At 33.5% G+C, this 26,957-nt stretch overlaps 1 protein-coding gene across 1 annotated transcript; it reads left to right on the top strand.

Annotated features, from left to right (window-relative positions):
• Positions 1 to 1,975: 1,975 nt before the first annotated feature.
• On the top strand, positions 1,976 to 24,403 carry LOC100376458 (sodium/myo-inositol cotransporter-like). The gene is made up of 14 exons (XM_085500682.1): positions 1,976 to 2,056; positions 3,902 to 3,973; positions 6,457 to 6,621; positions 7,946 to 8,050; positions 8,413 to 8,518; positions 10,706 to 10,786; positions 11,904 to 12,109; positions 12,205 to 12,340; positions 12,780 to 12,887; positions 13,999 to 14,149; positions 15,099 to 15,267; positions 17,336 to 17,554; positions 18,993 to 19,251; positions 20,860 to 24,403. The coding sequence occupies exons 1-14, from the start codon at positions 1,976 to 1,978 to the stop codon at positions 21,081 to 21,083; spliced, it is 2,082 nt and encodes a 693-aa protein (XP_085356808.1). The 3' UTR covers positions 21,084 to 24,403.
• The last annotated feature ends 2,554 nt before the right edge of the window (positions 24,404 to 26,957 follow it).

Raw genomic sequence — 26,957 nt, 5'->3', positions numbered from 1 at the left:
GTCACGTAACCTGGCGTACATATCCGGTGTTACGCATGCTGTCATTGGTTGAGACTCAGTCACATGACCTTACGTGATATATTGTCTGCCAAGTGGATATTACATTACAGTGTATTTAGCAGTTTTTTTCAGCAAACAATGTATGTATTCTTTTGAGTAATGTGTCAGTTGTTATAATACATAAAATAAAATATTACATAATTCAACAAATATAATTATTGTTATTTTGTGGGACAGCGGGTGTGAGAGATGTATATTAGCTGTAATTGTGCATGTTGGATGTCTTTTCGATGTGATAAAATAAATAACACATGGCCTTCGACTCTGGTATCATTAATATTATGGTCATGACCTCCATTCCTTGGGCAAGCAACAAATCGTGATATCGCCCTCAAAAACATGTGTTACTTTTTAAATGTTACCCCTGCTCAAACATTAAAAAACAGTATCAATGATAATTAGCAGTATTTTACTTCGTTGTAATGACAAAGTGTAAAGTTACCTGTTGAATCACCAGGTACTCTCTGCCGTTTATCATTTTAGCTCACAGTTTTCATAAATAAGGCCAAAAAAAATTATTGCCCTCAGCGACCGACCGAAAAATATAACGAAAATATCGGGTCGCGGTTTTTTTTTTTAATAAGCCCAAATATAAAAAACTCACCATTTTAAGCAGTAAAAAGTGTTTCCTCTAAAGATTAACGACCCCGGACCGTTGTTTGGTCCCCAGGGTTCCTGGGGGGGGGGGGTAGTGGCGACTTTAAACCTCGGGTTGATCTGTACTTAAATACAAAAGACGGAAAGAAACACTTTGATTTTTGTGTGCAATATTTAGCTTGCGTTTGATTGATTCCCATATACCTCGGCTATTTACGATACCCTTAGTTTTCACGAGTTTAAACAAAATAATCCGACCGACCGACCCAATTATTTAATTTTCCGACTTGAGGGCAACATAAGTTTATTTTATTGACGACAAGATCTCTATGTCAGTTGTTTTATTTCAACAAACACATGAACAAAGGAGTAACCCATTTGGAAATCTGGGGAGAGCTGGAAGATTTTGGTATAAACAAAAGTATGTGACCTGTTTTCAAAGGAAAAAATCCACAGTCCCAATAGTAAACAGAACGGAAGTTTCAACAGAAGTCACGTTGTTTTTTGGGGGAAAAGTTCAGACATGGTCTCAGAAAAAAAAATTCCCTGCTACAGTAGTGTGAAAGAAAAGTATATTAAAACTGTATTTGTCTTGGTGGTGGGAAACGTGGTCTAAACACCCCTGACTTTATGTTTCATGGTTGAGTGCTGGTGTAATGATTTACTACTACTAGTACATGTTACTGGATGGGGGTTGTATTATTTCTGACTGATTTGCATCTAACATTTTTATTTGAACTGCTATATCATCCAGTGTTATTATGGATACTGTATTATTTTCACAGAGGACAATAAACGTAGGATATTAAAAAAAAAAGCAAATGGTGGGGTATAAAACCACAGCTTCTAAAGGCTGGCCTCGACACTTTTACCAGGGCCCTTTTCAAGGCGGGGTGCAAACTAACTCGACGCGTCGGCGCAGGCTCCGTTCTCTGCTGATCGCAACGATTCTAAAGGAGTGGACGCGGGTGCAGGATGTGACAATAGATAAGTTAAATAATTAAATTGTCGCTTGTATCGTTTGCAGGTAAGAAGACTGGTTATGATAAACAGATAATTTCATACTACGATTCATACTAAAAAAATGTTTGTTTAGCCAGTGAAAGAATCAACTGAATTAAAATGAAAACATATATTTCATGTACCCACTCCTATTTGTTAATGGACTGGTCCAAGGAGCTTGGCTAATCCAAGGAGTGTGACTCGGGTTCGGGTAAACAGAAGCTTCTGGAGCTTTCCCTGACACAGTTGACACCGTGTAATTAAACTTTCTTATTTGGGAGAATTAGCCCAGTGATCCCCAAAATAGCAATCAAAAATGGCTGAGCAACTTTTGACTGGTGAAGATATTGCGGTCGTAGTGGTTTACTTCTTAGCTGTCATAGCCGTTGGCCTTTGGGTAAGTGAAATGTGCATGGAATCCACGCCTGTTTTTATCAAACATGATTTCGTCTGAAGTGGCGTCTGCTTCCATATGGTTGGCGTCAGTTCAACTTTTATGAATGTATTGAGTGTATCATTGTAATTATGGTTACAACTGTTTCATGTTTCGTGTCTGCGAAGCGTAGAATAGATTCATCCACTCGATCAGATTTGTAAATCTGGTTTTGTGGACTGTGTACATTATGTAATGCTTGTATCCTCTTTAGATCTATGGTTTTATCAGATGACGTTATTTACTTGTTATACTGAGTTAGCGGCACTCATAAATCGTAAATGAACTGCCTAGGTCATTCATGATGGATGTTGTGATAGGTCCCCCTATCGGATCACCTGTTTTACTTTCTCCCTGGGGTCAAATGTACCCAGCATGCATCTTGCGTGTCAGCATGGATAACGGGATTGGGCTATTAAATCGATTAATGGGTGTCCACCTCTCTGAGAATTTGGTAGTGGTGTGCTGCCCATAAAAAAAATGTTTATTATTTTATACCAGTTTTAACCCAATATAACACCACTAAACCGTTTTTTGATAGCCAAGAACAGTAAGTAGTAATGAAGACATTATTACAGAGCGCAGTCCCTCAATTGTTGAGAGGAACTGTGTACAGAGGTAATTTTGAGGGAGCAGTTTTACAGTGAAAACTACCAAGATTTTGAGATCACTCTTGATTTTGTAACATCAGAACAACTGATTTCCTACTTTGCTTCAGAATATTGTTGATCCCCAACAGACAGGTTGATTCAAACTCAATGCCAGTATATATCCAGAAAAGTAGTGTTCAGGAAAACCTCTCTGCCAAAATGGCACCACTGTTTCCTAAATTTGTTGCGTTTCAGCCTATAATAATAATAATATTTTTATTAGACCATAATAAGTAATGTCAGTTCATCTTAAGTAGAATACAAGAAAGTAAACCTATAAAAGAGTATTATTTTTACTAAATGAAGTTTTTTAATAATGAACTACCTGTCTGATCTTGTATATTCATTATTGTAATGAACTTGAAAGGTATTCAAATTCTTGAAATTTGCTCGAAAAATTAAAAATGTTTGAAAAATTTTCACAGGTTGTAATAAAATGAATTTCATTTTTCACCTCATTACACTTTTTAGATATTTTTGGTCGTTTGTGATGGCCTAGTTCAAACAACTCAATACATTTTGGTGATATATAAAAATGCTCTTCTCTCCAAAGCCCAACATTAGGCACATTATCTATGTTATTGGAAGCACATTAAAATGTGACTTATTTTACCGGGGTAACCGTAATTACACATCTGTAATACGTAAAGTGCAAACATAATTAATAAAGCACATTTTTATCTATACTTTTTGGATACAATTGTTATTGTCTGTACAGGTTTCACGAAAGTCTTTTGAATGTTTTTATATTTTGCCAATAGATTGCTTATTGCTATACGGATGTGGTCAAATGTGGAAAATGTGGAAAAAAAAGTGTGGGTACGGACGGACCTAATTTTTGACATAAATGTGATATTACCGCATGTGGATTATGGGTCTCTATGGTGGAAAGGGAAAACACAATCCGTTCAACTAGAAGAAATCTTTGAGATTTTTTCAAACTCTGAGTAATGAATCAAGTCAGTTTCAGTAATTTGTCTTTTGCAAACACATTGGGAATGAATTTGTGCTCACACATCTGGCATCCACTTCAAACCTAGGAAACTGTATTGAGCAAGTAACATGTATAAAATTATTCAATAATCCACATCATCGCAAGAAAAAAACTTGTACAATGAACCTCATAATGTCATGTGTTTGTTTCTTTTGATTCAACTAGGCCATGTGTCGATCCAATCGTGGAACAGTGAGTGGTTACTTCCTTGCAGGGCGAGCCATGCCATTCTATATGGTAAGTCATTTGCATATACAGTATATCACTTTATAATGGGGGGAGTGGGGTTATGTCTGAACAGGGTAGTGATTATTTGTAAGCAGGACAAATTTGTGAGTGGGTTGGAGATTATTTGTAGCTGAGGTAAGGATTATTTTTGTGGGTGGGGTGGGATTTGCTGACCAAGTCGGGATTATTTGTTGATACAGTGGGCGTGTGCTTCACGATGATTGGCATCAGTTCAACTTTTATGAATGTATTGAGTGTGTCATTTTCTTTTTTTTAATAGTTTCTCATTATGTATCATTTGTCTGTTCAATGTATTTAATGTTTGTCTTTATCATACAGTGCCCTCAGATGGTACTTGTAGAGTATTAAAGGGATTATTACTAAAGGGCTGTGATCATTATTAAGCGATGTGTGTTTGAATTTCAATGTTGTGTACGTTGGGTTTGTTGCTACGAGTGCCATATCGAACAGGACGTGGAGCGACGACTACCGCCCTTTAAATGTAAATTACGGTTACAACTGTTTCATGTTTTGTGTCCGAGTTTAAAAAAAAATCATAGAAAATAGAATCATCCACTTGGGATAATTTGTGGATGGAGTGGTATTATTTGTGAACAAGGTGGGATTTGCTATCAAAGTTAGGTTATTTGTGGTATGGGTGGGGATTATCTTTGGGTGGGGTGGGGGGTGGGGGTTATTTGTGGATAGTGTGAAGATGATTTGTGGATGGAAGAGGATTATTTTTTGGTGGTGTGGATATTGTTTGTGGATGGAGTGGGGATTATTTTTGGATGGAGTGGGGATTATTTGCAGATAGACAGGGGTTATTTTTGGATGGAGTGGGGATTATTTGCAGATAGACAGGGATTATTTTTGGATGGAGTGGGGATTATTTGCAGATAGACAGGGGTTATTTTTGGATGGAGTGGGGATTATTTGCAGATAGACAGGGATTATTTTTGGATGGAGTGGGGATTATTTGCAGATAGACAGGGGTTATTTTTGGATGGAGTGGGGATTATTTGCAGATAGACAGGGGTTATTTTTGGATGGAGTGGGGATTATTTGTTGGTGGGGTGGGGATTATTTTTGGTTGGAGTTTTGATTATTTTTAGATGGAGTAAGGAATAATTTTGTTGGTGCTGTGGGGATTATTTTTGGATGAAAGGGGATTATTTTTTGGTGGTGTGAGTATTGTTTTTAGATGGAGTTGGGATTATTTGTGGATGGTATTTAAAATATTATTTTTTTTATGTAATATAAATCATTATTCCTAAAATGTTACTGGAGTGATACTATGAGCTTTTTGACTCCCATGTATGAAGCACATAGTGGGAGTCTTTGCAGTTACCCTATCTGTGTGTATGTATTTGTGCTCCATCATTATCGCTTTAAATGAACTTGTGGTACAGGTGCTCTGAAATAAATCAGACTGCAAACCACTGATGTACAATCAAATTTATTTTCTGTGAGTATTATAAACTTTAATATTCAGGATCACAATGTTTTCACGTTGTGCATGCAGCTACTTCAATACAGGAATATTTTTATAAGTTTTCTGTGATTCATTGTGGAAGGCATTATGAAAATAATATTGACAAAAGTCATCACTGTAGTTTTCTTTCCACCATATATAACTGGTATATGCTGTATTACTGATTGTATGATGCTTTAGGCACAGCTTGGTTTGAAATACTTGTACATTGCAATGTGCGTGTTGTTTTTCAGTCAGTGCATGCACACATGAAATCTAATGTTCTTGCAAATATAATCACTAAATATTAGTACATGGTTTGAAAAATAAATATTAAAACTTTGCGGAAAAGTCAAATTATGTTAATTTTTCACTGCATCAGTCAGTATAACTCAGTAGTCGCAATAGTGGATTATAATTTTTTTATGGTTTGTGTTTTTATCACACCTAGTCTACCTCATACAAAATTGTTTCAAAAATCGACCACAAACTGATGACAATAAATTAACATATTTAGTGTACAGTACATTGTAAGTATAACTTTTAAAATTTAACTATCTTTAAACTGGTTTGAAACTAGCTTAGCATACTTACAAAAGTGAATTGTACAGAGAAGTCTGCCGAAATATGTCTAATATTAGTAACAACTGCAAAAAATAAGTCAAAATGATAAAACATTTTTATATAAAGGCAAAGTCAGCAGAGTGTACTGTAAGTGACACTGAGTTTAGCGGAGGTCAATACCAATACATACATTTGTACATGTTGATAAGATATTCTATTCAATGAAAACAAAATAGAGTGTTTGTAAATCATTAATCTTTTGCAGTTTGGACATAAACTGAGATTCACAAATGTTACCTTGCTTTCTTGCCTAAAATTATCAATGCTGCTATTGTGTGATTTTCCTGAATCTTCAAAAATCTGTCTGATTTGACTTTATCATATGTCAGACAATGATTATTCATGCGATTACTTCCATTTTTTAATTTATTCTGAACAATATTTTGTTTTTCAGGTTGGAGCGTCCTTGTTTGTGAGTAATATCGGTAGTGAACATTTCATTGGATTGGCTGGGTCAGGCGCTGCGGGTGGTATCGGTGTTGGCGCGTGGGAATTCAACGCTATACTGTTACTACAGCTGTTAGGTTGGGTATTCCTTCCTGTATACATTGCATGTGGCGTAAGTGACATTAATTCAAATTCTTGGAATGACAAGAGTCCATACATATTTAGTACAGCTATACTGTAATTCATTCGTCTTGCATATTGATCACATGTTTGGATATTTTAGTGCGCATAACAGTTGCAATATTTAATGTTAAAATATTGTTAATCTTGTATTCAGCAATGTGTAAGTTTGTTTTTAAACTTGTGAAAGATTTTGTTTTTACATTGATGCCGAATGTCTTGGTATATGCAGAGATGTAAACAAGCTTTGTACATTTAATACATTTCATTTTAGACTTGACAAATAAAATCACTATGCTAACAATGTTGACAGATATTTTACAACCCAGTAATTATCCCACGAGATTTGTCTGTAGCATAAATTATACATTCCAAATGACAACCTTGCTCTCAGGCAAAATATTCTAAATTGACAACCTTCCTCCAGGCTAAACATTCAATTGACAACTTGACTCTATGATAATCATTCTAAATGATAACTTCACCGCTGGGCTAAACATTTCACCAGGGGCAGGCTAAACATTTCTACGGCTGCAGCTGTCGATAGAAATCTTTCAAAGGCAGGTCAAAAAAGCATAACCTATATAAGAAGTTAAAATCATAATGTAAATAAATAATATTTGATTTTGTAAATAAATTAATTATTATGTGACTGCCTCTAGTGAAATATAAATTATTAATTCATTCATTCATTTATTTACTCGCAGCACAGTGTTTTTTTGAGTTTAACAGCTTACTATTATTAGATATGCTGTACAGTGCTATGAAGTTTCAATTTAGATACAGTAGATTTGATTTAACAGCTGTGGGAATCATTAGGTATGATATTTAGAACAAGGGTAACTATAGTCCTTAACAAATATTCATTATATCCAGTTCGAGAAATGTTCCTTCATCTGAATATGTGCCATTCTCTATATACTAGTATTAGATTTTAATTAAATTAACTCTTTGAATGGCTTTCAAAACCTTTCACAAAATAAACCTGACTTGTGTAATTTTTTTCATATTTTTTTTTTCATTTTTGATCCAAATCTGTTGCCAATGGAAAGTTGTATTCGTTTGGTCCAAAATTTGCAAAAATGTCACACCAACATTTTGGCAGAAACAATTATGACATTTAAACAGTCAAATGTAAAACAGCTGTAAGATGTAGGGGTGATTGTTGAGAGCAATATTTGGAAAGAATTTATAATGTGTAGAAAACTGTGAAAGCTGTAAAAGTAACTTTCATCACAAGCCATTTTCTTTCCTCTTTTGTTAAGAATGAAATCTATGCAAAATAACTGTTAAAAACAATCTGTTTATATCTACAGATTTTTACTATGCCACAGTACTTATCAAAACGCTTTGGTGGATCCAGATTACGAGTTTATTTTGCGGTATTGTCATTGGTTCTATATGTGTTCACAAAGTTGTCTGTGAGTAATATTGACTTTTTATTTGAATTCTTTATGTAAAAAAAAAGTAAGAACCGAACCATTGGATGACTTGACAAAAAAAATTACAGGTTTATTTTGTCATTCATTTCACCTGTTATGAGACCTTTTCACATTTATCTTGACCAAAGTTGACTTAACTCCCCATACTTGAGAAATTTTTACAAAAGCGAGAAACTACTTGAAAAATGATTGATAAGACTCCATCAGAATAACCTTCTGATTGGAACAAAGATTGTGGAAGATTCTGATCTGAATGGTTAGAGTTCATTCAACTTTTTTTTCCATTCTTTCCTAGCAAAATATTAATATTTCTGTTCCTGTCTTTTTCTTTCCAACACTAGGTTGACCTTTATACAGGGGCATTGTTTATCCAACAATCCTTGGGTTGGGATCTGTATCTTTCTATAATTGTACTGATTCTTATCACCGCTGTTTTGACGATCACAGGTAATCAATTCGTATCTTGCTAACTGAAAGTAAATTTTATGAGGCTATGAAATTTAAGGATGAGTTGCATCTATTTACCACACTTAAAATTAGCTAATAGATAACATTAACATTAAGATGAAGATGAAATTTAAGAAATGTCATGTTACATATATTCAGAAAGCAATATTACTAAAAGCTCTAATAAACCATAATAAAGAGCAATTAAAAATGAATGCTCAGTTTGGTACTCAAAAATGTAACACTGTCATTTTGACTTGTTTCCATATTTTGAAATCAGTCAGTGCACAGCAGAATAACCAATTCAAACTTTTTGAACTTTGACTTGCAAAACAAATGTCACCATAATCAAAACAATACAGTATGCAAATCTTTCTGTGTACATTGAATGATTGACAGCTGGTCAATACCTGTCCCGTCTCCATGGATACAAAAATCTTACCTTCAAGCAGCCCTACTTTTTCTTGTCAAATCTGTAAAACTAAAAAAGTGATATACAATTTTAGCGAATTGATGTGGAGGGGTAGTATAGCGAAATACGAGCAAAGACATAAATTAGGAAGTGCATCAGAGTTTTACTGTCTGGCAAATTTTTCTGATTACAAAAATAGAACCTCAGCTATGAGAGCACTATTGTCTGTACTGTGTAAATCTGCTTGAATTTCAAATACTTCTCATTCCTGAGTCCGACGTTATATGTCATTGATACTCATACCATGCTTTGCTACATCCAATACTTCAAAAGAACTCTTGTGCCATGGTTACCTGATCCAAATGCAAAAAAAAAGACTATAAAAGAGCTGCAAATTTTGCTTACATGAATGCTGCTGTCATTGACGAGTACATTATGTGTTAGATAATGTCTGGTCTGGTCTGGTTTGGTTTGGTTTGTTTTTCTGATATTTATAAGATTATTATAATCTTTTAGATATTCTAGAATAATTAATTATTATTGTTTAAAAAGTGCCTAAAACAGTGCTTCTCATCCTTAATTCACATACAATATGTGACATAGGTCCTTTTAAAACTACATGTGAACACATAATTTCATCTAGATGAAAGAAATACATGTATATAAACTTGTTTAAGGAATCTGTCAAATTAACCTATATGAATTTTTATTTACTGGTTGTTTTTATTTAGTATATTAATATATTTTATAATCACTTGCATATCACCGCAGTGTTACGTCATATACTGCCAAACGTTATTTATTGTACACGCTGCCGAAACATTGTTGCATATAAGCCCGATAACTATGGATTGTGGTAACAGCAGTTCATTTTGGCAAACTTGTGTGAGTGTTTTCGGAATTTTTTTCAAAAATTGTAAAAACTCATTTGAGCAAACAACACAAAAGAACAGAATCGCATACAGTGTACATATGGCGTTCGTGTGAAATAGAACACCATGGCGTCAACAAACTCAGCATAAAATGTGCGCATATATATAAATGTATTGAGTGTTATTTCAGCAAAAGTTAATTAACACTGTCAATACTCTATCGTTTCACTGTCATGTTGTGGAAATGCGCATGTGATGAATATATATCCCATAATATTTTCTCTTAGGTTGACATCAGTATACACTCACCTGAGGCTTGGATTGATACCAAATTCTAGCGTTAATCGCTTGTATCTGCCGACGTCAAGCTACAAGAAAATATTGCGGGATATCATATTGTATTCTATACTATTAAAGTTTTATCATGTACTCATGTTTCATCATTTCATAACCCCATTTCATGAGTGTTTCCAAAGTACCTGGGTAGATGTTCTTGCCATTTGTTTTGAGTCTGAATAATACTTGTATTCAAATGCTATGGAAGGCTGAATATGGCAAGGAAGCCTGTTTGTAAAAACAAAAGCACATATTAAATTCATATTAAACCGTGTGTAACAAACAGTCCCTTTATGCAAAATAGCCATACATGGTTTGTGTAATTCCTGCTTAGACACGCAATGTCGCATAGAGTCAACTTCTCTTCCAATATAGTTTTGTATCAGGGCATTTTTATTCAGAATTTCAATTTCTTCCAACATTGAAATGCTTATACAAGAACCATTTTCTTTGGCACTGAATAAGAATTATGTGTAGAATTGCTAAATGTGACAATATAGTAGTATATAGTTTGTATTTTGTCAAAACCTAAGAAAATGTATGCAACTAATGTGAATTTTTTACTAGGTGGACTTGCTGCCGTTATCTACACTGATACATTACAAGCTGCGCTGATGGTATCGGGAGCTATTGCACTTATGATTATTGGTAAGTTATGCCATACCAGCTCAGCTCTGAATGATGCTTAAATGTTCTATTGATAGTGTGCATGCACCTCAGTTATTATGTTTCTTTCATTCGTAGTAGAATTGAAAAAAAACCAGTGTATATAAATATGTATAAAACTAAAGATTATTATAAATTTTCTTGCCTAATTTTAGTGAATAAAAAATAAAAGCAGTCAAACTTCTTATTTTGTCTATATTTCTGAAGCAATTGTACAATTTTTGTTTTGCGGGCAGATTATGTACGACAGTGAAAAGTATTTACATCTTCCATAAAGAAAGAACAATATCATATTTTCTTCGATAGTAGCACATGAACTATCAGCATAGAATAAATGTAATTTTGGTTCATGTTTTCTGCTATTGGAAATTCACTTCTAGAATATAGAGTACGCATAATTCTGTGATCTCCATGTTTTCTATCATAATAAATAAAAAATGCAAAGTGTGAGTATATACATATGAGCAGAGATTTGAAAAAGACAAGAGGCCGCAAGTCTACTTCAAGCCCAAAATTACTTTCAAATTTCATTAATACTAGTTAATTGACTAAATCAAGTAGTAAAAAAAAATAGTCTGTTCAACTACAACGTTAGAAGTCTTCATTGAAGTATGGGAGCACACCAAGTGATTAATATAGTGGTAATAAGAAATAGTAGCTCAACCAGAACTTGATCTTCAAGATTTTATTTCTACCGACGTTTCGAGAATTCACAGATTGCCTTCATCAAGGTCAAACAACTGGCAAAAATAAATGGAAATAAAACATAACTGAATAAACGAATAAATACATAATAGGGGATAAGAAATAAGAGTGAATGCAACAAAATACAATGCAATGCAATTCAAAATCGATGGAGAAAGACAAACAAAGCAATCAGGAAAATAGAGTCAAAATAAAAACTATTTTAAACCTGCTGGCTGGGAAAACTCAGTAATACTAAAAGGACAGAAAATACTCCCTAGAGATGACAATTGAATAGTTTGACTATGCTGATCCATAGTTCCAGTATTTTACAAATGTAAGGAGACAACATGTGATTATAAAATCAGAAAAATATTAAGACATACCCGGTAGTTAATTTTATTATTTCATTAAGGTTTTGTTGAAATTGGTGGTTATGATGGTTTAGTAAGGAAGTATCCGGGAGCTGAAACAAATCTCACTGTGCCGAACACCACTTGCCATGAGACTTCACCGAATGCATTTGTTATGCTGAGGGACCCTACAGATGAAGAAATGCCGTGGCCAGGATTCCTATTTGGCCAGACTCCGGGATCTATTTGGTATTGGTGTGCTGACCAGGTATGTAAATATATATATTTTTATATAAAATATTCAAATGAGTTAGTTGCATGATTTATTTAGCAGTTTTCTAAAAGTTATTGTTTTAATTATAGGTGATAGTCCAGCGTGCATTAGCTGCCAAGAGTCTGTCACATGCACAGGGTGCTACTCTTATGGCTGGGTTTATTAAAATACTACCCCTTTTTATTATGGTAATGCCGGGAATGATCAGTCGAATCCTGTATACAGGTATATCCTCTAATTACTGAATCAAAATTGTTATATTTTGGCTCAAACTAACCATTAATTCATAATTAAAAAAAAAAGTTTAAAATGATTTGGAAAAAAAATAGTGATGCTAATAATCATAATCTTGTATTCGTCAGTGTGAAACTGAAAAAGTTTGCTACTTTCCTAATTTTGAATGCCAATGTCAAGTTTTGTTACCATTCGCAAAATAAATCATATTTTTTTTCATATTGTGATCATGACCTACAGGCAATAGGAAATTTATTCCAGTCAGTCCAAAATTAACAGAATACAAATGTTGCCTCTAATGAAATAAAATAAGAATTGATTTTTGCTGCATAATTATTGATATCAATAGAGTATACTTTGAATATAATCATCCAATATACAATATTATTGTGCATGAATTGAAATAATTCAATTTTCATTATTTTTCCAGACCAAGTTGCATGTGTTGATCCTGATGTGTGTTATGAAGTCTGTCAAGCCTATGCCGGATGTACTAATATTGCGTATCCCAAGTTGGTGTTAGGTCTCATGCCAAATGGTAGGAAAACAACATTTTCACCATACCAGTCTGAGTGCCTGTGCTTGACTGAACGCTCACCCCCCTTATTATGGGGCATTGCTATTTTCAGGGTCATGGTCAACAAACCCTTTCAAAATGCCCCAAATTTTCGAATACCGATAATCAAATTTACATAACACAACATGGATATCGTCTGCCACGATGATGGTGTGAAACCGTAAATTGGTTGATTTCAAGACGAAAACCGTGGGAAAACTACAGCGAAATTCCCGTGTTTGCCGCCATCTTGAATAAGTTATCGTGACGCCACGAGGCGTCATAGTTTTCACGCAGTTTTTGTCGACCATCGTCCTCAAAATAATTGATGAAATAGTTTCGGGACCCATCGACAGTAGAAAGGTAGAAACTTAAGGCGAAAATAATGAAAATAAAACGGCTGGTGTGACCCGACCTGATTTCAGTTCAGACTATTTTAAAATGGTCATTTTTGGTCAAAAATTCTATTTTCGACTTCTTCTCCAAAACTGATAGCCTGAATGCTTCGATACTTGGTGTTTATGTACCTTGTGTTGACATCTACTAGATTTGTTCATCCCATGGCCATATCTTTTGTCATTTTTAGTTAAAAATGGTATTTCAACTAACCACTATTTCCAATGCTTTGGTGTTAGGCATACATGTGTTTATTATTCCATTGACAACTTTGTGTGGTTGTTTGGCGATATTTCATTTAAAAGTTGTGGCATATACAGCACTAATCTTTTGTACAATAGCCGTTGAACAACAGGCCATTGGCCTATTTTTTTTAATTCTGTAGAGGGCAAGAAGGATTGCTAGCTGTGGAATTCTTATTCCAGTGATATGTTTGATGTCATTCATATCTGTTAATTGATATGCTTCCATATTCAGTTTTCCCCCAATTTAACTGATGCAATTTTTTTATCTATTAAAATCTAGCTGACACTCCCAGAATTTAAAATTCTAAAAATTTCAATTCTAGAAATGTTGTGTGTTCCAAAATTAAACTATCATTCAGCAATTAAATTTGAGATATTTGATTTTTAATATTTTGTTGTATAATCACAAAAAACTGATGTCTCACTGGAGACGTTTCAATATTCTTCCTCAGCTGCGCGTGGTTTGATGATGGCGGTCATGATTGCAGCTTTGATGAGTGACTTGGATTCCATCTTTAATAGCGCTAGTACGTTGTTTACTATTGACGTCTATAAGAGGATCCGTAAACGAGCCACAGTACGAGAACTCATGGTAGTTGGCCGGTGAGTAAAATAACATATGTCATGGTTACTTGGATTGTAATGTATAAATCACCTGCCCCTGTTTTTATTTACCCTTGTCTTGTCAATATATCCAGTGTAAATCTTCATTTGGGGGTCATACATTTCTGACAAGATCAAGGAAAGTTAGCTTCACTGTACAAACAACTCAATACAATTATTGTGTGTATTTACTACTGCTATTTCACCATCTGTATCTAAGCCTTGTTTTCAAACTACAGTAGAGTTTTGAGTTTGAAACCCATGGTACTGTTTAGACATGCAAGTTAGTTTAAACAACACTGATATATGGACAGTTGAAAAAATTCACCATAGCAACAATCTTGCAAAAAAACCAAATTGTTTTCTTCCATTGGCCGAATCATTCGACATACATTTCTAAACACCTGCTTCTTTTGAAACATTGGAATTTACCAGTCCCTGTTTATTAATGTTGACCCAGATGACCTTTCTACTGCACACACACACACACATACACAAGGTTAGAGAATCAAACTTGTTTTGAATCATGGCTGCCCATGTTTGTATGTTAAAGGGGCAAGATAATCATTAAAATATTACATGTTGTACAAGTCACATGGCACCCAAAGCTAACGTGATATGTTGTGATGACCATCGTCCTTTATAGTCATTAATTATGGTTCCTTTTTCTGATTTGATTTGAGATCATTAGCATAAGATTGTAATCAGCCAATGTAATTCATGGCTAATATCAGTTGTGTAGAAGTGTAGGTGGAAATGTGTTAATGAAATGTTGATCTGCCAAAAAATCTGTTTTTAGCAAATATCTAATTTATTTCACTAAGCCTACTTCCATGGACCGAATTTCAAGATTCTTTCTTTTTTTTTTGTCCATTTGGGTCATTCAGGTATTCATTGGGATATTTGTATAAGGCAGGGTTTATATAGTTTTACTATGTTTCATTTTTAGACTTTTTGTTGCTGTAATGGTGGTTGTGGGTATCTGTTGGGTGCCCGTTGTCAAGGAAACACAAGGTGGTCAAGTCTTCATCTATATCCAGGAGATAACTGATTACTTAGCACCACCCATCGCTGCCGTCTTTCTGCTGGCTGTTCTATGGAAGCGATGTAATGAGAAGGTAATTGCTCCTCTTCTTAAAAACAAGGATAACTTTTCTATTTCAGTTTTAATTCAACCACAATACCAAGATGAGCATATGATGAGACAGATGTGATGAAATCGTTTTGTGTGACCTCCATAACTGCTTAGATCCAATGTATATTTCTGATTGGTACATAACAGTATGCCATGGATGCTTAGAAATGAAAAGTTTATGGCTCTACTCAGTAAATGCAAATAACATGTATGTTGTATTAGCTGCTTCAATATCTGTTGCAACCTATCATTTTACCGGGGACAATATTTTGCGGTATTCGATCCACACCATGCTTTTGGCTTTTGTGTAATATTTTGAACTTCAATGAAATTATATTCCGACTCATATTTTATTGTTTTTGATGAAGAATAGAATAAGCGAGATGAAATAATGATATCCTACATGTAGTTGTATAGATATATGCATATTGCAAATTGTTTACAAATTTACCATCACAGATTCAAATATACTCATTCATTAGCAATATATCAGGAAATTCAATAGTTTTAGTTATTTTGAGTCAATAATTCAGCAAAGCAAATCATTTGATGATCAACAGTAATTCATTAGGCTGTAGGACATGTTGAAAAATAATACAAATATGTTAGATTAATTGTCTCCCTTTTTTGTTTACATCACACATAAAAACAATTTAGCATAGGACTGAAATGGAATGAACATCAAAAATCACACAGAATTTCAGAATAGTATTCCATTTTGCTTTCAATTGATATTTTATATGTAGACAATTTAGGTGAGCCTCAGTCAGATTCAATCCGTTTGTGAAGATATTTACTAATTTTACTCAATTTTGGTAAAAATGCTATTTTTGACTTCTTATTGCAAATGGCTTGTCAGATTGCTTTTGATTTTTTTAATACATGTATGTTGGTGCTTTGAGTTGACTTCTCAGATTTGTTGATTTTCTTGTTAATAAATTTAGTTCTCTTATTTTAGTGATTATTTTTTCATTTTTTTGGAAATTTCTGACGTCGTTATGAAAACTGTCAACCAATTGTTCTGATTTGATATGTAGGTGCCTTAGATGGATCAGATTGATTTGATTCTTTCTTCTATCAGATTAGTTCATTTAGTGTCGATAACTAATATTTTCACATTCTATTGAATACCAGTATTTTTGTTATCTTCAAAATGGCTAGACTGATTAATTTGATCATTTTTCTCATTATACTGAACTACATCAGCTGACAGGCTGCTTGTGTTAAAATTGGTTTGAAAATGATCAAAACAAGAATGAGCTAGAAAGGAAAGACTAAGAAAGAAAAACTAATTTTCATAAAATTCAAATTTTAACTTACTATTTATAGAATGATGTAATGATAGTGTTAACACTGCATGGTAACAACAAGTGCAGACAATATAAGTATTTCAAACCCCCCATACACATACATATTAATATCAAAAGAAAAGTGAGAAACTCATGGCTTTCTGTATGCAAAGCATTGTGGATGAAATAGCGCCATCAATGGTCCAAACCACATTTAACCAGACACATGGGAGGGCACTATTACATTTAATTTCTAAACCCAAATACATTTAAATCTTTGCTTTTTTCATACTTAAATCTCGTTATAATATTTTATATTTAAATTAAGCCACACTTAACAAGCCTTAGAATTAATATTAAGATAATTCCTTCTTCAGTATGAGCTTATGTAAATGACAGAGGTCTGGTCACAATAAATTTGTATTTCATTGACTCTCTATATATAATAAATATATTAGCTTATTCTATTAGATATATGCTTTAAATAGAGAAAATATGGTCATATTTTGAATGTCATTGTTGTTTCCAATGCTAGTCCATTTTTATGTATTCTTTAATTTCGTTTTAATTTTGTACTAAATTGACAATTTTCTGTTGCCTATAGGTCTTCATTAAAAATTTGTAAAAGGAGGCTAGGGTGAACCTGGGGAAAATAACAAATATTTATTTTTTACTTAAAATCTGTTGTGAACAGTTCAAATATATTTTGATGACTTGTATATTATAATTATTTTTATTAAAAACAACTATTTTTTATTGCAGGGGGCTTTCTGGGGATTAATGGTGGCCCTTGTTGCTGGACTTACACGATTGATTTTGACATTTATTTACCGTGCACCAGGCCAATGCGGAGAAGAAGATACTCGACCATCCATTTTAGCCGATGTCCAGTATATGTATTTTGCCATTTTATTGTTCTGGCTGACAACTATAGTAGCTATTGTTGTCTCCTTGGCAACACCTCCTCTTAAACCAGATAAGGTATGGATTTTATGGTTGACTGTTTCATGTGTTCTGTACTGACCACGTTTTGGCAACAACATTGTTTGTTCAATCAACTGTCAATGGAGGCATCAACACATCAAGATCACATCACGTCATAACAGTGGCAACAAAACATGAACCTCAGTCCTGTTTTCTTGAACATAACTACATGATCTTCTTCATTTAATATCTCGCTAATGCAGTTTTACTAAATAATATTATTGGAGACAGTACAAGTTTTTTTCTTTCTTTGGCTGATACAAAGATTGTATAAGGATGCAACAATTGGAAATGGGAATCTGTTTTGTATGTCGGCAGAATGTTGAGTTGTTAGCAAAGAAGAGAGCACAGAAACATACTAGGAGAAAATTAGGTGTACGAGCTACCCACAAAAATTATTGCCACATGGGAAACATAACTTTACTGAATATTTGTGCATACATGACACATTATCACAGAAAGGAAATAAAACACCCGCATGCAACTCATAAAAAACACATGACACCAGATAAATGTTTTGGTATTCATTTAAGGGTTTATAAAAGAAAGACTGATCTTGTCATTCAAAAAGTTCTATGGCAAGTATTATCAGCTGGTGGACAAGTATCATGTTTCTATGAAACAGATAATAGAAGCGCTGAATGTTAATTGTCTTGCACGGGGATGACCTAAAAATTCACGATTGTAACTCAGAGAGATATATGGCGGGTGCCACATGTGGAGCAGGATGTGCTCACTCTTTTCGAAACGCCTGACATCACCTCTTGGCTTGTGCTTTGAGGTCCATGTATCTCTCTCCCCGATTTGACAGTGTGTTGTTTGTTTCGTTTGTGTGTCCATAGAGGCTTACAGTTGGCAATGTGGTCATGTCATACATTAAACAAATATTTAATATTGACTTTCCTAAAAAAAATAGAATAGTACGTTTTTCATACCATATTTATTTGAAGAGAACACTGGCTTGAACAGGTGAACAGATTTAACATGGTTATATAGTGGAACCAAAAATAGTTGGAAGAAATTTAGGAAAATATCAGAAGCTTTAAATCAAAGTTACCTCTACAGATCATGTGATATATATCCAGCCTCCATCGATCCATCAAATTCTAGAAGCACTCAACTATAGATATTCTTTGAATTTTCCAATGAACATCAAGAGTAAGCATTTTCTAATAGTACTGTAACATTGTATAGGAATAATAACCAAAGTTGTATTATCTTGACAATTGCAAACATGAGATTATTTTGGCATGTAAATACCAGAAATATAAACAATTTGAGGATGTTGACAAGGATGAAGTTGACAGACACTGCTGCCAGTCTGTTCATCTACGCAAAGAACACCAGTAGCATCTTCATTGCTACAGAATTTCTCAATTTTAATCGTGATTCATTTGACTTACAAATTTCTAACGTTGCAAATTTCTCATTTTAGCTTCACAGAACCACATTCTGGACTCGTCATGATAAGAATATGTGTAACATTCCAATGCTAGAAGAGTTTGGCAGGAAAATTGTTACAAGTGATTTGCAACTTGATGTGGAAGGTGGCAAGAAGGATGCTAACATTCAAGCTGATATTTCAGATGAGCAAACAGATGGCGATGTGGAATTCCAAGCAGAGAGTAAAGAGAAAACTCTCACATCTAATGAGCAAAAATATGCTGTTGAAAATAAAGAAGCGCCAGCTGTGGGTGAGTTCTTAGCTGTAGCATGCAAATTGTTTTCATATATCCTGTAATTTTTAGACCAAGCAGATCAACAATGATTTGAGATGAAACAGATCAACAATGATTTGAGATCAAACAGATCAACAATGATTTGAGATCAAACAGATCAACAATGACTTTAGACCAAACTGATCAACATGATTTTAGACCAAACTGATCAACAATGATTTTAGACCAAACTGATCAATAATGATTTTAGACCAAGCAGATCAACAATGATTAAGATCAAACAGATCAACAATGATTTTAGACCAAGCAGATCAACAATGACTTTAGACCAACCAGATCAACAATGATTAAGATCAAACAGATCAACAATGATTTTAGACCAAACTGATCAACAATGATTATAGACCAACCAGATCAACAATGATTTTAGACCAACCAGATCAACAATGATTTTAGATCAAACAGATCAACAATGACTTTAGACCAACCAGATCAACAATGATTTTAGATCAAACAGATCAACAATGACTTTAGACCAAACTGATCAATAATGATTTTAGACCAACCAGATCAACAATGATTAAGATCAAACAGATCAACAATGATTTTAGACCAAACAGATCAACAATGATTTTAGACCAACCAGATCAACAATGATTTTAGACCAAACAGATCAATAATGTTTTTAGATCAAACAGATCAACAATGATTGTAGACGAAACAGATCAATGATTTCAGACCAAACAGATAACAATGTTTTTAGACCAAACAGATCAACAATGATTTTAGACCAAACTGATCAACATGATTTTAGACCAAACTGATCAACAATGATTTTAGACCAAACAGATCAACAATGATTTTAGACCAAACTGATCAACATGATTTTAGACCAAACTGATCAACAATGACTTTAGACCAAACTGATCAACATGATTTTAGACCAAACTGATCAACACTGATTTTAGACCAAACTGATCAATAATGTTTTTAGATCAAACAGATCAACAATGATTTTAGACCAAACAGATCAACAATGATTTTAGACAAAACAGATCAACAATGATTTTAGAACAAACAGATCAACGATGATTTTAGAACAAACAGATCAACAATGATTTTAGACAAAACAGATCAACAATGATTTTAAACCAAACTGATCAACAGTGATTTTAGAACAAACAGATCAACAATGATTTTAGAACAGACAGATCAACAATGATTTTAGAACAGACAGATCAACAATGATTTTAGACAAAACAGATGAACAATGATTTTAGATCAAACAGATCAACAATGATTTTAGACAAAACAGTTCAACAATGATTTTAGATCAAACAGATCAACAATGATTTTAGACCAAACAGATCAACAATGATTTTATTATTTTGCTATTTTAAGGGTACCAATTTAACAGTACTATTGAAAGCAGTAACCACGGTTTTGAAACTAAACTGTTAAATTATCGGCACCAGAAATTCTAAACCATTCCTGAGCACAAAAGTGGCTGTAAATATTCCACTGCTATACTTGAAGTGTGCCGACATTGGTGCACTCTCACTAACTTGAAGTGGATTGATTATTACTTGAAATTCAAATTATGTGATTTTGATTTTTCATTAGACAAGCGCACCAAGTGGCGTCGATGCACGGATTGGTTCTGTGGATTTGCTACAACAACAGAAGACAAGTTAAAGTTGAAAGAGCACTATGAACATTTAGTGCACATCACGTCTTTAGAACAGGATCCGAGAGCCAAACTTGTATTAAACATTGGCTTGGTCTTCATTTTGACAGTTGGAGTCTTCTTGTATTGTTTTTTCTCTCTTTGGCAATACGTTCCTTAACGCATTCAGTGCCAGTAAATAATCCAGGCCTGTTTTCAGCCTATTTCCATCTTATTTTAGAACAATATAATACCAATTTTATCTGGATGTGTGTGTCAAATCCACAAATATCTCATGAACCATATGATGAGCACCAGATTGCATATTAATTGCTCATGCATAATAGTTAACTTTCAACATGTTTTGTTGATACTTTAAGTTTGCTCAAATGAATTAAAACTTTGTATCAATCTGTCCATTTGAATTAGCTAATTTGCATAACAATTAACCTGTGTCAGAATTTTGATATACAGATATGTATATGTATATAACAGATATGCCAACTGGACTGGACTGAAACACATTAACTATATCATGAACTTCAGACATGATTATATGTTGGTACAATAATAATTTCATCATGTTTTGTCTGTAACAGTTTGCTCAAATAGATTGAGACTTAAGTACATGTATACTTTCTGTGTAGACTAATATCTGATAATTTTTTGTAAAATAAAGATGTGCATATGAATCAGCTAATTAGCATTTTACAATTGTTTATGATAACAATAATTTTCTCAGTTCTTTTGAAATCATGTACTACACCTGTGCATCTAACACAAGTTTATAATCAATTAGCTAGGTAATCTTCCGTCTATTAACTATTTTCAGCAATTTGTTTTTATATTTAAGCAGTTTTCCCAAATGATTCGAAATTTGATACATTGCACTGCTTGTGGAATTTAATGCTGACATTTGTTTGTAATCAATTTGTACATTGTTATTTGGTTTTAGCAGATTCTTTGTACATTTTTTTAACAGTTTGAAATGGATTGAAACTTTTTACATGCTGTTCTTTTTATCAGCAGATATCTAATAAAAACTTGTAATATATTGTACTTATAAATTAGCTAGTTTGCATAATTAAAAACAAATTAATTGAGTTTTGTTCATTCTCTCGGTTTAAAAATTGTCACCAAACATTCCTGGACCAGAAAAGTCTTTCATTGGAAGTTTTTTTTTATATTTCTTCTGAAATATTTACCTCAATTAATTAATTTGTATAATTAATTAACACACAGAAGCACTTTCAGTTCATGTCTGGTTGTATCTTGGCAACAGTTTGTCCAAATGAAAATTTGAATGTACTTGTGAATGATATTTGTGAAAATGAAAATTTTACATCAGTTTGTGCATATCAATTGGTTAATTTGCGTACTAATTTACTTCAGCTTGTCTATATCATAGAAGTAGTTTGTTAAAATGAATTTACACTCTATACATACCTACTGTGGGTGTAATTTGAATATATAATACTAGTTGTATTAATTACCATGAATAATTAATGAGACTGCATACTAATTATCTATTTTCATCTTTTTTTATTTTGTATAATAACAACAGTTTGATTATATAGATTAAAATAACATGAGCAAGACTGATGTATGTCAGTTGTTCAGTAATCATCAAAGAATATAAAATTCATTTAATATAACTTTTATTGGCTAAAAATCTTGATAAAAAAAGCTGGTGAAAGCTGACCGAAAATTTAATTTGAAGTGTGTGGTTTCCATGCATTCTTATTAATGTACTAAGAAATGTCTTTTTATTTTCCCACTAAAAAAAATCATGATATTCATGTTACTCAAGTACTAAACACAGCATGCCAGCTGATCCACTAGCCCAAATATCCCAGGGACCAGTAAAATGTGTTGGATGTTTGTATGATAGTTAATTGCCTTGTCATTACTGTAAACAATGACATGATTATTTGACATTCATGTGATGCCACTATTAACAGATTACTGCATATAATTTTTTTCTCACAAATTTGACTGCAGTTATTTCTGCTATTACTATAGTGATAAAACACCATTGTCTGCAATTATGCTGAGATTAGTTATACCCTCACAAAAGAAACAAAACTACACAGGCAGTAAATTTGACACAAATGCTTTTTATTTACGTTAACCCGCATATTTAAGATATGAATATGATTCCCAGAAAATCATGTGAATTTTAATTAGCTAATTTTCAACAAGCAATTTGATATTTGTAAAAATATTTGTTATAATAATAATTTAGTTATTTTTCTAAGCTAGCTTTTTAACCTGCAGTTTTAGATTAGGTCTAGGTATCAGATCAAGAGTATAGATTCTAATTCAGATCCAGAGATGTATATTTGAATTAAGTTGAATGATTAATCGGATCCAGATACATATCAATGCTTGTCACCATACTTTTGTGCCTTTCATATTTAAGATACTTGAGGGATTTTTAATAAGAAATCTTGCATAGGTGCTGGAAAATTTGCAAATATGCTTATGAAATTCTTGACAATTTTTTATTTCCACAATCTTCCAGCTCACCCCAGTTTTTAAACTGGAAATCCGGATTATCCCTAAGTACTTGATTATATATGTCAAATTAGATGTTTACAAAAATGATATGTCAAAACGATTAACATGTATGAATGTTATTTTTTATGTGCTTGGATTATGAAAATTGCTCTGTAGAAAGTGTCCTTTACACACAAAGCTGAATTCTTAATTATTTTGTGTCTTTTGTGCACTGACATAATCATGTATGTATTCACATAAGTGTGTATGTACTAGTTGAAATAAGCAGTATCACATGGCCCAGGTGTGACCAGTTTAATTAACCTAACATCTAACCAGATATTACTTGAAAAACATTGAAGTGTCTTTTGTGCACTGATGTATTTACATAAGCATGTATGTATTGACATAGGCATGTGTGCATTGATATAAGCATGCATGTATTGACATAAGCGTGTGTGTATATTGAAATAAGCAGTATTTCATGCCCAACGTTGACTAGTTTAATAACATAACATCTATTACATTAAAATACCTGGTAAAAAGAAAACTCAAGTTTGTACCACAGTATGTTAATGATCTCATTTAGATTTTCACATGTTTTGGTTCATGCATGTTACAACATTATAGTTCAATGTTAATATTGCTTTTAGTATATTAATCAACAATACAATGATGAGCTTTTTTCTTTTAAATAAAGAATTCATTGGTAATTTTGCTGCAGTATTAATCAATCACTATGAAAAACTTTTTTTTGTCAAAATTATCAGTGCAAAATGATGCATTTTTTTTTTATAGATTTTCGTTTTAATTTTAATTCTTAATTTTCCCATTGCTTACAAAAGTTGACTTTAGCTTTCAAAGAGCTGTTAATGTGTGTTTTTCCAATTCTGTACCATAATGTAAATGGAATTCTGCAATTTCATCTTTATCATGACTGTGAAATCGGATCTGTGATTTTTTTTGTATTTTTCTAATAAAATATTGTTGATTAATACACTATCCCGATGAGTTGGTACATTTCTACAGAAATATTTCAATTGATGCATATCGAGTTCAATTTCACTTCAAGACATATTAACCCCACTGTCAATCTAGTCAGTAGCATTCAGCCTGTGAGCAGCACTTCACAATTAGTCAGTTAAGTATTTTGTGGTGTCAAAGCTCTGCTGTCATCATAGATGAGAGTGGAGCTGTTCATATAGATGATTGTGTCTGTCTTCATCCATCAACAATTGCATTTTCGATGACTTCTTGAAAACTACCAGCTCACTTGCTTTGATACTAGTTGTGTAGGTATCTACGGTGGACCTCTGTCAGATATGTCTATTTTGTAGTGATATCATTAATTCTCTATTTCTGGCAAATTTTTTTTGGTAAAAAATTATATTTTCTAATTCTTCTTGAATACTACCAATATCATTGCTTTGATATTTGAGGTGTATATTATTTTTTGTGAACAATTTGTTTGATGAAGTTAATTTGGCATGATCTCAACAGCTAAAACCAAATGATTTTATTGTGGGTTGACCACATTGTGCCTTATGGGTGTGCATTGCTCGACAAATTGCTTCGCTATCACAATGTTCTTGTAGGACAGCGGAGCTATTTCAGCCATTAGATCACTTGTTCAAACCAGGATTTAACTAATAATTTGACTAAAGTTAATAAAATTGCTTCTAGCTAGTCTTTATTAGTCACTTCCAATTACTTGCAATGTTTGTACACAGTTAATTTAGACAGGAGTCGGTTATTCCACCAGAGAATTAGTCTATACTCTTTTTAATGGTTGCTAGGCAATTGATCAGCTCCAAATCTAGCAATATGCAGAGCACCTGGCAGTGTCTATAATAATAAACAATTAGCTGGAAGCAGTTGTTATAGTTTATCACCACATGCCAATTACTACCACTATTTGTAATATTTGTCGAGATTCGTGGATTAGTATTTAGACAGACTATTGGGTTTCCAAGTAGCATGACTTATTCACCTCTTCTAGCTGACTTATTTTTGTATTCGTAATGCATACCACACTAGCTGCAAAGCCAACCAGGCAAAATTACTTGAGAATGTCTGGTTAAGACCTTCAAAAAGTTTTCTGAAAGACATAAACATATTACTAAATACGACTTGTCTGTCAAAGACATTAGGCAAGACAGCATTCCTAATTATGACTATGTAGATCACTTATGACTTGTCAAGTTTATATCTTTATTACTTGACATGTATGAGACCAATGGTGGGTGTGACTAGTCAGCAAGGTATGCTTACTCATTCTGGGCACCTGGTACCACCACTGATATATCAGCGATTTATGATGGTCAGTTCTCTATTTGTATACAGTTATATATCTTACTTGTCTTGGCAGGCACCACTGTTTTCCCCACACGAATAATGTAAAACCAAGTGTTTATTCAATGCACTTAGATAACTTTCAGAAAAGCTTGCACACTCAAATAAACAGGTGATTAGGCTTAGTAGCACAATGCCCCTTTGCAATATGAAAGAGTATTTACAAACATACTAAACTCTAGTCACTTGACTGAGGGAATCCAATTTCAGAGTAACAACCTGACATAGGTAATTACTAAATTATCAGAAAACAGTATAATTTATTAATGCTTGCCGGGTTTCTGCCTGATGTAATGTTTTTCTTGACTAATCAGCAAGTGATGCTGCATAATGAGGCTCATAGAAAGCTTCTTGAAGAGAAACTAAGACCAAGATAGTAAAAGCAGTCTTGGTGATGCACTAATGTGTGTGCTAGTTAATCCCGTTGAGTTTGATTTTGTGAGTGTGAAAGCAATTCCAGTGGTTCAAGTATAATAGGGTGGTGCTATCCCTGAGACACTAAAACATAGTGCTAGCCCGAGACCCTTTGAACAAATGGGTAGCCTATTAGTAATGACCACAGGATGTGTCATTCTTTACTCTGTACGATTGACAGGGATAACTTCTCGAGTATTGTTAGTATCAATGGAAACAGAGGGCGTGTACAGCAAGATTGCTCCAGTTGTTAGACATCATGCCAGATTTAACTGACACAGGTGCAAGATACAAGCACTGGTCCTGTGGTTGTGGTGTTCAGTGATGTGGCAAAGAAATCGATGGACAGTTCTGGCAAGGGGTCATACAGCATCCGTAGTGAGATTTGCCATTCTGTGCTGATGAGCTTGGTTGGAGTCTGAGACAGTGTTTCATCTAGGGTGTTGTGGATTCTCCAGAAGTGCCTGAAGTATATAAAGACATTAGGGAACATCAGTAGAGAAATGGTGACTCCATGCCCATCTCCTTGTTGAGGTGGGCAACCATCATAGAATGTTGTGCATCTCAGATATTGGTCTCTCATCAGTCTCAGAAATGTAAATCAGAAGTGTTGCTTCAACAGCTGCTTCTGGGAGCGATGCAATGTGGAACTCAATACAATGAACCGAAAAAAATGACGTGCATAAGTTACCCACCATGATTAATGTCGATGTCAAGTTTAAATGAAATCCGTTAAGGCATGTCCGAGAATCGGTTGATGACATGTCCAAATGTTGATTTTTTGTGTTTT

This window comes from Saccoglossus kowalevskii, chromosome 6 (assembly GCF_978046115.1).
Source record: "Saccoglossus kowalevskii chromosome 6, keSacKowa6.1, whole genome shotgun sequence".
Lineage (NCBI taxonomy): Eukaryota > Metazoa > Hemichordata > Enteropneusta > Harrimaniidae > Saccoglossus > Saccoglossus kowalevskii.
The sequence above is the reverse complement of the archived record's forward strand: the minus strand, read 5'-3'. Positions and strand labels throughout refer to the sequence as shown.

Coding starts and splice junctions, on each gene's coding strand:
- LOC100376458 (XM_085500682.1), top strand. CDS start 1,976: ATGGCTGAGCAACTTTTGACTGGTGAAGATATTGCGGTCGTAGTGGTT. Junction 2,057..3,901: donor TCATAGCCGTTGGCCTTTGG/GTAAGTGAAATG, acceptor TGATTCAACTAG/GCCATGTGTCGATCCAATCG. Junction 15,268..17,335: donor GGAAGCGATGTAATGAGAAG/GTAATTGCTCCT, acceptor TTTTTATTGCAG/GGGGCTTTCTGGGGATTAAT.